At 43.4% G+C, this 12,188-nt stretch overlaps 2 protein-coding genes across 3 annotated transcripts in view; one reads left to right on the top strand and one right to left on the bottom strand.

The window, feature by feature from the left end:
* Positions 1-6,054, bottom strand: part of MTHFD1 (methylenetetrahydrofolate dehydrogenase, cyclohydrolase and formyltetrahydrofolate synthetase 1) — a 152,139-nt gene extending 146,085 nt beyond the window's left edge. The window contains exon 1 of the mRNA XM_033951846.1: positions 5,834-6,054. Within this exon, the coding sequence (XP_033807737.1) occupies positions 5,834-5,871 (38 nt within the window). The 5' untranslated portion in view covers positions 5,872-6,054. The remainder of the gene's footprint in view (positions 1-5,833) is intronic.
* A 140-nt stretch (positions 6,055-6,194) lies between these two features.
* Positions 6,195-12,188, top strand: part of LOC117363703 (coiled-coil domain-containing protein 170-like) — an 88,384-nt gene continuing 82,390 nt past the window's right edge. Inside the window, exon 1 of one of the 2 annotated variants that reach the window (XM_033951849.1) lies at positions 6,195-6,226. Coding sequence is in view for 1 of the 2 variants with exons in the window: in XM_033951848.1 (XP_033807739.1) it covers positions 10,837-10,980 (144 nt within the window). In the remaining variant the exon portion in view is untranslated. Of the gene's footprint in view, positions 6,227-10,697; positions 10,981-12,188 lie in introns of those variants that run through there. The other variant, XM_033951848.1, reaches the window with a different exon arrangement.

The raw sequence follows: 12,188 nt of genomic DNA, 5'->3' as shown, positions 1-12,188 counted from the left end.
GGATATAGGAGGGGGCCAGCATTTTTAGTACACTGCTCACACAGACAACCCAGCAGAACAGTGGGGCACCCTAGGGAACACTGCAGTAACTTCACATTTCACCTTAATCGTTTTATTCTGTTTGATGAGCCCTCCAAAGCTCATCCAAAATCTACTGGATCCCATAAGCGTCAGCTCTGTGGGAGCTAAAGCACCCCCAATATTTTTTGCAGCGCTGCCCAGAAGAGAGGGATGGAAGTGGCAGGAGGGGCGAGACTAGGAAGAAAAACAAACAAACAAGCAATAAAAAGATCATTTTTAGATTTTTGTGCTCATGGTTCAAATCAATCAGCTGTGTCCCACAAGAATCACTGAGTGGGAGATATAATATTACTAATTGGGCTCGGTAAGTTTTGGGTAGCTGCTAGTATCTGCTCTTTTCTTCCAACCTTGCAGTCACTGGGGGTAAATAAGGTATTTCATGAAAAGGGGGAGAAGGCTGTGGAAGGATAGAATACCATGAACTGAAAATTTCCCTTTTAAAACATGTTCTCTTAACAGCTCTGATATTGAGAGGGCTATGGTCAGAGGGAGAATGGAGAGTAGCATTGTTCCCATGCCTCGCAAAAATTAAAAATATTTTCCCCTATTACATGCCACAGGAGGTAGAAATGGTGGGGGTGCCGGGCTATGTGAGCCTAAAGAAATAGCACAGCAGCTGCTTCAGGAAGAGTGGCAGGAGACCATTGGCGGGATGGGGGAGAAAGGACATGCTGAGAGCCCCCTTTAAGGAATCTGGTGACATCTGGATGAGAAGCCAGAGAAACTCTCCCCTCCCCCGAGCTTGGAAACATGAAAAGGCCTAATATTTGTGTTTTTAGCGAGCTGAGTGACAGACCCTTCTCAAGTCTCGCTTGCAAAAATTCCAGGACTACCGAAATCAGAGTTTCTAAGGACTCTGAACTGTCCTTAGAATACCAGCGCCAAAAAGTCTTCCAGGACTTAGCACAGACCGCCACCGTCAAGGGCTTTTTGGCTCTAAGTAGAGTGAAAATGACTACTTCCAAGTATCCCTCTTCCTTACTAGGACAGCCCGCTCAAAAGGCATGCTGTAAGCCCAAAATGTTCTGGATTCTCGATGGGGACTGGACACCGAGTCAGGGGATCCTCTTGAACCATCAATCTGAGGCCTTTGTCTCTCTGAAAACAAATTAAGTCTAAATACCATGGTCTGCAGGGCCAATTGATGCCACCAGATAACTCGTGATCCTGCTAATGACCTAGCACGGGCCATGGGAGAGACACATACAAGACTCCCTTCTCTGACCACACCTGGACTAATGGGTCCAACCCTGCATTCCCGGGCTCGTGTTTTCGGCTGTAAAAGCAATCCACCTTTATGTTTACTGCTGAGGCCATCAGATCCATCACTGGGTGCCCCACTGCTGGACATGGCATTGAACACTTGTGGGGACAGCGACCATTCCCCTGAATTGAGAGTCTGCCAACTGAGATAGTCGGCTTGAACATTCTCCACTCCTGCAACGTGTGCAGCTGAGAGAACCTGTAGATGAGCTTCTGCCCACCTCAAAAGGAGCTGGGCTTCTAGGCATAACAGAACATTTCTGGTGCCTCCTTGTCGAATGATGTAGCCCACTGCTGTCGCATTGTCTGAGAAAACCCCGACTGCTTTGCCTTCCAGGGACTTCTCCAGGGCCTGTAGCGCCAGCCGAATGGCTGAGCTCCAGGTGATTTATGGACCACTTTTGCTGAATCAGGAACCAACGACCCTTAATTGGATGTTCATTGCAATGGCCACCCCAAATGTAAAGGCTGGCATTGGTCGGATCTCACAAGAGAAAATGCGGAATGGCATGCCCTTTGAGAGGGGAGCTATCTGCAAACACCACAGCAAACTGTTCCTCGCTTCCAGTGTCCATAGAAGCGGCTGCTGAAGTGAGCTCGTCTGAGAAGACCAGTGATGGAAGAGTTTTGAAGAGGTCTCATGTGTGCCCATGCTCAAGGGACCACCTCATGGCTGCTGCCATCAATCCCAAGAGCTGCAAATAATGCCACACTGTAGGAGCCAGCCTCAGTAGGAGGTCCGATATCTGCTTCTGGAGTTTCTGTCTGCGTGGCTGTGGAAGAAAAATCTGATCTATGGCCATGTCGAATAGAACTCTCAGGTACTCCAGGCGCTAGGTCAGTTCCAAGTGACTCTTCTTGAGGTTGATGATCCATCCCAGGTCCTGCAGGAGTTTGACCACTCAAGTTTATCAAGTTTCAAATTTATTAAAATTTCGATGAAACGCTAATCATAAATTCTAAGCATTTAACAATTAAAAACGGGGAACAATTAACATACTTTTTAATGACAGGATGTAACATACATAAAAAACAAGAGGAAGGGGGGTAAATCCAATTTAAAAAAGAAAAGAGTACAAATAAGGTTAAAAACAAGAGGGCAGTGAGGGAAATTATATTAAAAGCTGAAAGGGATCAATGTAGATATCAGCTAGGGCAGACCCTGAGATCATTTAGCATTCATATGCATTTTTAAAGAGGAAGCATTTAAGGTTTCCCTTAAATTTATCTAAATTATGTTCAGCCCTAATGTGTGGAGGTAACGTGTTCCAGATTGTAGTGGCTGTGGTTGCAAATGAAGAAGCCCTACGAGATTGTCAGTTCGTCGTCCTCCTTGCATGAAGCCCTGATTAGCCATCATCCAAATATGGGTACACTTGGATCCCTGCCTTGCAGAGGTGCGCTGCTACCTTGGTAGAGGTGCTATTGCTAGTCCGAAGGGGAAAGTGGAAAATTGGAAATGCTGCTCCAGCACATGGAACCGCAAGTACTGAGCCAGAAAAATAGGAATGTGGAGATATGATTCCTTCAAATAGAGGTCGTCAAGAAATTCCCCTGGTGCCACTGAATGAAAGATCTCCATGTAGAAGTGTGGCACTTTCAGCGCAGCATTGACCAACTTGAGGTCCAGAATTGGCCTCCAGCCATCTGAGCCTCTCTTTGGCACTATGAAGTATATGAAGTATCTGCCCGAGCCCAATTCTTCAACCGGAACTGGCTTCATGGCTCGAAGATCTAGGAACCTTTGCACCGTTGCCCGGATTCTGAGGGCTTTCTCTAGCAACCAACCAACCAGCCAGGGAATCTACAAAAAGGTCCAGCAGGGAGGCACAGAACTCAATTTTGTAACATTCTTGAACAACCTCTAGGACCCAATGATCTGCGCCTATCTGTGCCAAGACCAACCAATAAGCTGACAACCTGGAGGAAAAGTCCACAGTTATTGAGAAAGACATGGGGGAAGCCACTGCTTGCCCTGGATCGGTAGTATGGAATATTGCTACTCCTTGGGTATTAGCCAGGTACTAGTAACCTGGATTGGCCACCATGAGAACGGGCCACTGAGCTTGATGGATCATTGGTCTGATCCAGTAAGGCTATTCGTATGTGGTTAACCTGCATCCTTTCGGGGGGAAGGGGGGGGCACTAACCTGGCATCAATGTGCTTTCTTGGAGGATGGAGAGGGGTAAGACCCAGAGGCATGACTCTTCTGCCTCTGCTGAACCTCTGAAGGGTCCATTCCTATTTATTTGAAACAAAATCAAAGGGTTTTGAGGCAGATAAGGCTTCAGAAAAAAAAATTTATTTAAAATTTAAGATGGTTGCTGCTAGGCAAATCGCACCAAAAACGGACCATGGGGGCTTCCTTGATGTTCAAAAATTACAGGGAGAGGGATTTTGGAGGAGGGAGATCCTCGCTCTGGCCCCAGAAAACCTGAAAAATTCACTTTTTCAGACCTCTCCCCCCCATGATTTTCCCCATAGGCTTACTCACTGCCATGTGGTGCCTGCCTTCCTTGGATTAGAAGTGCAGCTGGAACAAATGGAGAACAACTCTGCCTCACAGGTTCACTCTACAAACTTGGTCTTTGCCGGACTGAGCCTCAACCCCTGGAAAATTTCATGCCACGACGGGGGAGGACCATACAGCCGGCCAATTATTAAGCTCGGCCAAGCCGGGACACAGCCAAACAGTCTGTGCTCACGCTCTTGATAAATCAGGGATGTGAGCATCTCCTCAAGGGACGGTCTCCGAGCTCCAAAAATATTACTGTAGACTGGCTAGCCAGGTGTCTCAGAGGACTGATCCTGCTAGCAGCAGACTTCCAACAAGCGAAAACCTCTGGGTACCGAGCCTCACAAGCAAACAGAAAAAGCCCCCCCCCAAAAAATAATAAAACCACAGAGCAAATCACAAATACATCTGAGCAATTTGCAGAAGACTGAGGGAGCATGAGAAGCTGGCTGGGAAGGAGGCAGTTGAAAAGATGCCTGACAGCTTTCTGCAAGCTACTTGCAGGTTCAGATAGATAACCATAGCATAGCATTCAGAACTACTACATACATTGCACTAGAAAGGACATTATCAAATTATTTCTGAAAATCTGGTACCAAACTTAGGCTTTGCCATCTGTTGTAGAGCTGTACCAAATATTCATATTCAATCTGGCCCCAAATAGTGCCCAGAATACATATAATTATTCGTATTTGGCCAAATCATGATTTGAACTTAAAATACAAATCCGGGGCTCCACTGTGCTAAATCCTACTGAAATAAACACCTGATCTCTGATTTCATGTTTCTTTTATTATTTGTTACATTAAAGCTCAATGTCCATTATTCAAATTCAGCCAAATAGTAAGATATTCTATTTGGTACAGATAGTCTGTAGTTACTTGCATCATCTTGTAATGCTGATTTTCTAAAAGGGCTATTTAATATCTTCCATCTCTCAAGTAGAGGCATATTAAAGTGGCAAGCTGAACATTTTAGTAAAATATCTGCAATTTTGTATTTCAGTCCTTAGGGTGAATGCCATCATGTTGTGATTTACAACTGGTTAGTTTTGAGGTTTTGTGGTTTTTGGTTTTTTTTTTGCTTTTTCCCCTGTTTCTCTGAATCATCTCTTACAAGGAGGAGTTCTGGTGTGGGTATCTAACATCTAAAGAAAAAAAATGTAGTTTTTCAGGTATGGCATGGCCTTATCTAACTCCCTTGTCATCTAATCACTCAAACTTTTTGTTCTCATTGTACTCTTCTTTTTTCTATTTTATTAATACTTTTTGGCCCTTCAGCAAGTCTCTTTTCTGTTGATCAACTTCCCATCACAAACCTCTCCTTTTAGCATAGAGAAAACCGGATCAGCTTCTCTGTTTCTGCCCAACACCCCGCTAGATTTTAGTTACAAAAATGTATATGGGTCTGAAATTGAAATTTTTGAACAGTTTGACAGAGATTAGTTTGTAGTCTCAAAATTCTTGTTATCTATTCATATCTAAATTAAAACTTAGCAAGTTCTTTCTTAGTATAGCTGCACCTTTTCCAGATATGAAAAAACTGTTAAGTTTATTATACCTCTGCACGTCAAGCTGTGCCTATTGCCCAGTACAGATCATAGCCCAGAGTTACCTTTGCCGTCTGCACCATAGCTGCCATTCTCTCTGTCACCTTTACCATCCTTGTATAACAAACGACAGACAATGCATTTCGTTTTTACTTTCCTTGCTCCAGCCATACACTGGACGCCGCATTAGTGCACTGGGTGTGGGTATCAGTGCTTCAACTCAAGTATAGCAAACTCCCATTTCAGTATTTCAGCTTTGATTCCTCAGGCAGCACCTACTACAGCTCCAACCCAGAGAGTCTAATCATGCATTAAAGGCCACTTCACCCCATCCCATTTACTTCCCCCAAACACACACATCTCAAATCAAACAAGCCAACCCTCTAATGTGCAAAAAAAAACCCAAAAAACTGTGTCTACGTACGCTGAGACAGTAGTGCCGCTTAGAACCTGGGCAGTCATGACTAGCTTCAGCCTCCTGCCTCCTGCACCTACTTTACCCGCGAACGCTCCAATCTTGAGGCAACCAGCTCCAACCCTCGTGGTCCACAAGTTTACGCAAATCGCGCTGCGCCGTCGCGTTCCGCGAGTAAGAGTGGGTGGGACAGAGACGTCGGGTCCACCTCCCAGCTCCCGGGGCGGTTCTAACGCGAGACTGGAGGAGCCAATCCCGGGGGGTTCCCTGGAAAGGGGGCGGATTGCACTGCTCCGTTCAGCTTCCTCTTGCTTAAGGAATTCGGCTTGCAGCCAGGTAGATGGAAAGTGGTGTGTGAGTTTAAGTAGTTGATGGGATTAAAGCAGCTACCTCAGAATCCACGTAGGTGACGTTCGGCCTATCCTATTCTAGAAATACTTTTTAAACAAGGATCCTTTGTTGTGAAGGGTGATAGGTGATCACTATCCTATTTGGAATTCCATTTCAGCGGTTAGTTAGGAGAGATTCTAGGTTAACATATTGCTGACACAAGAAATAATAGGATTGCAGAACCAAGAAACTGGATTTTTAGATGGCAATTTGCATACATCTTTCCAATAAAATACATAAATTAGTTAAAACGAGAAGAGAAAAAATATAAGAGTGGTAAAACAACCGGAATACAAACCTGATGGTTCCCAGGTTAACCCTTTCGCTAAGCTGCGGTAAATGATCATCCGATGCTCAAAGAAGTTCTATGAGCGTTGGAGCATTTAGCGCTCCGGGCCGCGGTAGAAACTTCTACTGCAGCTTAGTAAAAGTGTGTGTGTGTGGGGGGGGGGGGGGGGGTGAGGTGGGATAGACAAGTCATAGATCTGCGTGTAGAGGAGTACCCTAATGGTTTGTGTAGTTGCTAAGAACCAGGGAGTTTAAGGTTCAATTTTTACTGCAGCTCCTTGTAACTGGATAAGGAGTTTAACCCTCTGCTGCCCCAGGTACAAAGTAAGCAATTGCATATTTAACTGCTTTAATTTTAACCACAGAAAATTGTATATTAAATCCCACCCCCTCCCTCTAGACAGGGGCAGCCACAAAGGGCTCCACACTTAACTCAGCTTTGCAACTACGAGTGGAACAAAAATTGAAGCTTCTTTTCCCTTTTCTGTCTATCTCTGTCCCCCTCTCCTCAGTAATCATGCTCCTCAGCACTGATGCTCCATACTCCTTCCATTACACTTCCTGCCAGCCAGTGGTGTAGCGAGGGTAGGAGGTGCCCTCCTCTCCGCTCCCCCTGCTCCTTCTGTTCCCTGCCCCACTCAAATCCTCCCCTACCCTGTACCTCTTCAAATCTTTGCCAGAGGGAGCAGCTTCTCCAGCCTACTGTTCACGCTGGCTTTCCCTCTGATGTCACTTCCTGTCCCCATGACCCAGAAGTGATTTCAGAGGGAGCCAGGCCGGCGCGAGCATCAGGCTAGTGGAGTTGCTCACGCTGGCAAAGATTTTAAAGAGGTGCGGGGAAGGGAGAGTTTGAGTGAGGTGTGTGGGGGCAGAGAGGTGCCCGCGCCCCCACCAAGATGGGACCTGGGGCTTTTACTTCACCACTGCTGCCAGCCCTTACATCTCCTCTTCCTTTGGTTTTATGCTTCTCAAAGGAATAGCACCATTTTAAAGCCCTTTCAGTCCAGGGTATTACAATAGTAATCTTAGCAATAGAATTCTGTTTAAGTAAATCAGTGTTGCCAATCAGATTTTCAAGCTATCCACAATGAATATGCATGAAAGAAATTTGTATATAATGGAGGCAGTGTATGCAAATCATGTTTATGCATATTCATTGTGTATAGGGCTTTCATTTACAAATCATTGATTCCCTTTACCTCAACTAGGTCCAATGATCAACATTTACTAGTTATTCCCTCACTTAAAATTATTAACACACGGTGGCATTTCATCTTTTCTGTTACAGCTCCTCAAACATGGAATTCCCTCCCTATTTACTTAAGGGAAGAAAACAATTTCGATAAATTTAAGAGCAAACTAAAAATCTTTATTTTTAAAGATGCATTTAATAAATAGAAAGCTTGACTAGGAGTTTCATTCTAATCCTATAACTTCTCTGAGGTTACCTATAACCAGCATCTGCTCTTCCTCTGACATCACTTCCTGTCCCCCACCTAAGAAGTGACATCAGAGGAAGAGCCAATGCTGGCGCCACAGCAGCTTGGGGGTTGCTGCTTGCACCAGGAACGTTACAAAGGTACAGGGGAACGGAAGCTGCGCGTGCGCAGCGGGGAAGGAGTGTAAGGGGAGCAGCGGAGAAGAGGACGGGTGAGGGATGCCACCACCCCGGGTAACTCACCCTCGCTATGCCACTGAGGAGGACCTTGAATCAAATAGACTAACAATTCCATAGGAACCAAAACATACCTTGGCATCCCCTATGGGTAGAAATTCCATGTGTCCTACCATCCTCCTGACCAGGAGGAACGGACAGATGCTGAAATGTTATCAGAAACTAGGGAGGCTAATAAACTGGGTAACACAATAATAAAGGGTGATTTCAACTACCACACTACACACAGGAGATTGGATATGCAACTATTTATTTATTTTATTTCTTCCATTTGTGCGTCGCACTTACCTATACAAGCTCTAGGCGACATTACAGAGGAAGGGGTTAGAAGAGGGTAAGGAGGACTATGGAGGGCAGGAGAGGAGAGAAGCATGTCGAATAGTTCATAGAAATTCCTAACTTTACAGATAGGAGCATCTAAATGAATTAAAGTAAGATGTAAAAAGGAACAGAAGGGAGGAACCGTTAAACAATAGAATTCAGTTAATAAAATAAAAAGAATAGGGATAAAAACAATGGAATAAAATTTAAAATAATTCATAAACGGGGGGGGGGGGGGATCAAATAAGTCAGACAGAAGTTCAATTTCCTGAAGCAGCTCTGTTGCCTCAGCATAATTTAAATAATTCCAACAGCAAAAGTCCAGACAGGCCAGATATAATAATAATAACAGTTTATATACCGCAGGACCGTGAAGTTCTGTGTGGTTTACAATGATTAAAAATGCTACATTATATATACTATATACATATTATATGTTATATTTGTAACTTGAATGTGCTTTTATTAACTTATTATATGATATATATTTGTGTATTGCACTTTTGAAGTTTAGAAAATCAATAAAGAATTTTTTTAAAAATGCTACAGATTGATTAGAACTAACAAAGTTAAAAACTGGTGTCTAACAGCTCTAGAGATCAGTTATTGTGGGAAAGATTGTGCAAATCAGGTACCTAAGTACCTCAGGAACAGATATGTTTTTAGGTGTCTCCTAAATTCCCTATATGTATTAGCAAGCATAAGTAATAATTCCAGATCTTTACCCCATAATGCTGCCTGATATGAGAAAAGATGTTGATGATGTCTTTTAAATTCACATCCTCTAACCAATGGAGAAACAAAATTCAAGTGTGAGCTTCTCGTATGCCTATTGGTTGAGAAAGAGAAAAGGGCAGTTATATATTTAGGGGTTAAACCGAATAGAACCATAAAGCAAAAACATTCAAACTTAAACTTCACACGTGCCTCCATCGGCAACCAATGCAGGAGTCAGTAGGAAGGAGTTACATCTGCTGTAGCCCCCGACTCATCGTTTCCAGGCAGAAGATGCACAGAGATAGTACAATCCAGCACTGGGCCGCACTGCTCTCAGTGGGAGGAGGATGCTCATAGGCAGCTCCTGAAGAACACAGCACTCTGCCTCCATCGGCGGACAACCAGGAGGAGGAGTCCACGGCACGGTCCCACTCCGCAGATCTGGAGACAGTATATCAATCAAATCCAATCAATTCAGAACCAATTGCTACTATCACATCCAATCCTAAGGTGGTGAAAATATTTCAGGTATAAAGAGCCAATAACTGTTGAACCCCAGCGGAGTGCGCAAAATAGGATGGCTCACCTTCCGTCATAGGCTGAAAAAACTCCACCACAAAACGTACCATTGTCTCAAAATCCTGGCAATCGCCAAACAGTATGCTATACATTACACAAATAAAACTGATTAGAAGCATACAAAAAACAGCAACATATAATTAATGCATTACAGTCCCAGATCCTTTCCCAGTTCCTATGAGCATCGGGAGCAGCGCAGGGGCATTCAGCGCAGCTCTCTGTGCTAAAAACCGCTAGCGCGGTTTCGTAGAAGAGGGTTTTATATTGAGCAAAAGAAAGTGGAACATTCTTGATATATCCAGCATATTTGCAGATTACTTTTTTTGTATTTCAGTTCTATGTGAGCCAGGACTATAGATAATATTGTACGATTCACAAATGTTCAAGTAACTTTTTTTTTTTGCTCACATTCGGTTTTGAGAATATGCCAGCAGACTGGAAAAGAACATGACTGAGAAGAAGGAATGAATAGCAAAAGAAAAACCAAAACACCCGCAGAGACGATGTACAAAGCGCCAGGCTACTTTATTGATAAAATATGGTAATCTCAGTGATGGTTTTCATGTGTTAAAATGCGGGACCGACATGTGCCGTGCATTCTAACACTTGAGAACCATCACTGAGATTACCATATTTTAACAATCAAGTAGCCTGGTGCTTTGCACATCGCTTCTGCAGTTTTTTCTTTTGTTATTCATCGTTTGATTTGCTCACTGTAGACAAGTTGGATTGATTCTTTTGAGAAGAAGGGATACTATACATGTAAATTACTTAGAGATATGTAACTACAACAGTTCAGAAGTGATTGCAGTGTTTTCACGGTTTCTTTAGAAACAAGACACACCCTCTCCATTCCTAACTATTAAGTGGCAAAGGTTAGTTGGATAATATGCCTCCAACAAACTTGACTACTAGAAAGTGGATTGCAATATTTTCAGAACTCATCCTTGCCTTGGACTGAGTTTCCAGTTCCGCTGGAAAGTTCATGCAGTGTGGCATAGTAGGAAAACATACCAGCAGCGGGTATTGATCTGCTTCAACTATGTCAAATCCACTCAGTTTCTTAAGCATCTCTGATTCAGATAGCCTTTCAGATACAGACAAAAATCACAGAATCCGTGAGGATCCTCTGTTGTTCACCAGTTCCCAGACAACTTTAACACCATCATACCAAAGCATTTTAGAGGTAAGCAAAAAGAATGTACCAGCTAATCTAAGAAGCAGTATTAAATTCAAATGAAGTTGGTAAAGAGCTTTTAAATTCTTTTTTAACATTTTGTATTGTGTTGATGAGATTATAAAATAACAGCAATTCAAAAAGTAAGGATGGAATAACATGCAGCAATCGGGGAACAACTACCCACAAAACTGAGTAGACATAGGGCTCCTTTTACGAAGGTGCGTAAGGGCCTTAACACGCGGAATAGCGGGCGCTAAAATGCACGCGCTAGCTGGCACCGCCTCCTCTTGAGCTAATCATGTGTGGCGGCTAAAATCGCTAGCGCACCTTCGTAAAAGGAGCCCATAGAATTTCAATACTCCCCCCCAAAAAAAATTACATTACATTAATAAAAGTTTTTTGGGGAGGAATTCCTCATCTACTTGATTTTATGGATAGTTTCCCAGTTGGTGCATGTTGTTCCATCCCCACTTTTTGGACTGTTGCTGTTTTTCGTGGGGGTTTGGTTCCATGGTTTCTTTTTTAAAAAAAAATAAATTATAAAATAGCTATTTTAATTGATGCAGTATGAATATTTCTGCATGCTAAGTGTGCTTTCTAAATATAGTACAAATACACAGGTTACAGTTTTTCTTTTTTTTTTTTTCAGTCTGCAAGTAGCTCACTTGTGTCCCTTTTGGCCACTTCAATAATAAATATTTAGTAGACTTCTGTTTACCTGTCAAAGGCTTTTTTTTCTTAATGATTTAACTATTTGTTCCTTTTTATGTTGTATTTGCAAAGCCAACTAGAAATTCAACATAAATTCATTTAGGTGCCCTTTTATTGAGGCACGCTAGTGCTTCTTAGCACACACATAAGAACATAAGAAATGGCGCTGCTGGGTCAGACCAGTGGTCCATCGTGCCCAGCAGTCCGCTCACGCAGCGGCCCTTTGGTCAAAGACCAGCGCCCTAACTGAGACCAGCCCTACCTGCGTACATCCTTGTTCAGCAGGAACTTGTCTAACTTTGTCTTGAATCCCTGGAGAGTGTTTTCCCCTATAACAGACTCCGGAAGAGCGTTCCAGTTTTCCACCACTCTCTGGGTGAAGAAGAACTTCCTTACATTTGTACAGAATCTATCCCCTTTTAACAGATTCAGAACCCATGCTAGGAAGTTCTTCTTCACCCAACAGGTGGTGGACACCTGGAACGTGATAGGAGAGGATACGT

The sequence above is a fragment of the Geotrypetes seraphini genome, chromosome 7 (genome assembly GCF_902459505.1).
Source record: "Geotrypetes seraphini chromosome 7, aGeoSer1.1, whole genome shotgun sequence".
NCBI classification, from domain to species: domain Eukaryota; kingdom Metazoa; phylum Chordata; class Amphibia; order Gymnophiona; family Dermophiidae; genus Geotrypetes; species Geotrypetes seraphini.
The sequence above is the reverse complement of the archived record's forward strand: the minus strand, read 5'-3'. Positions and strand labels throughout refer to the sequence as shown.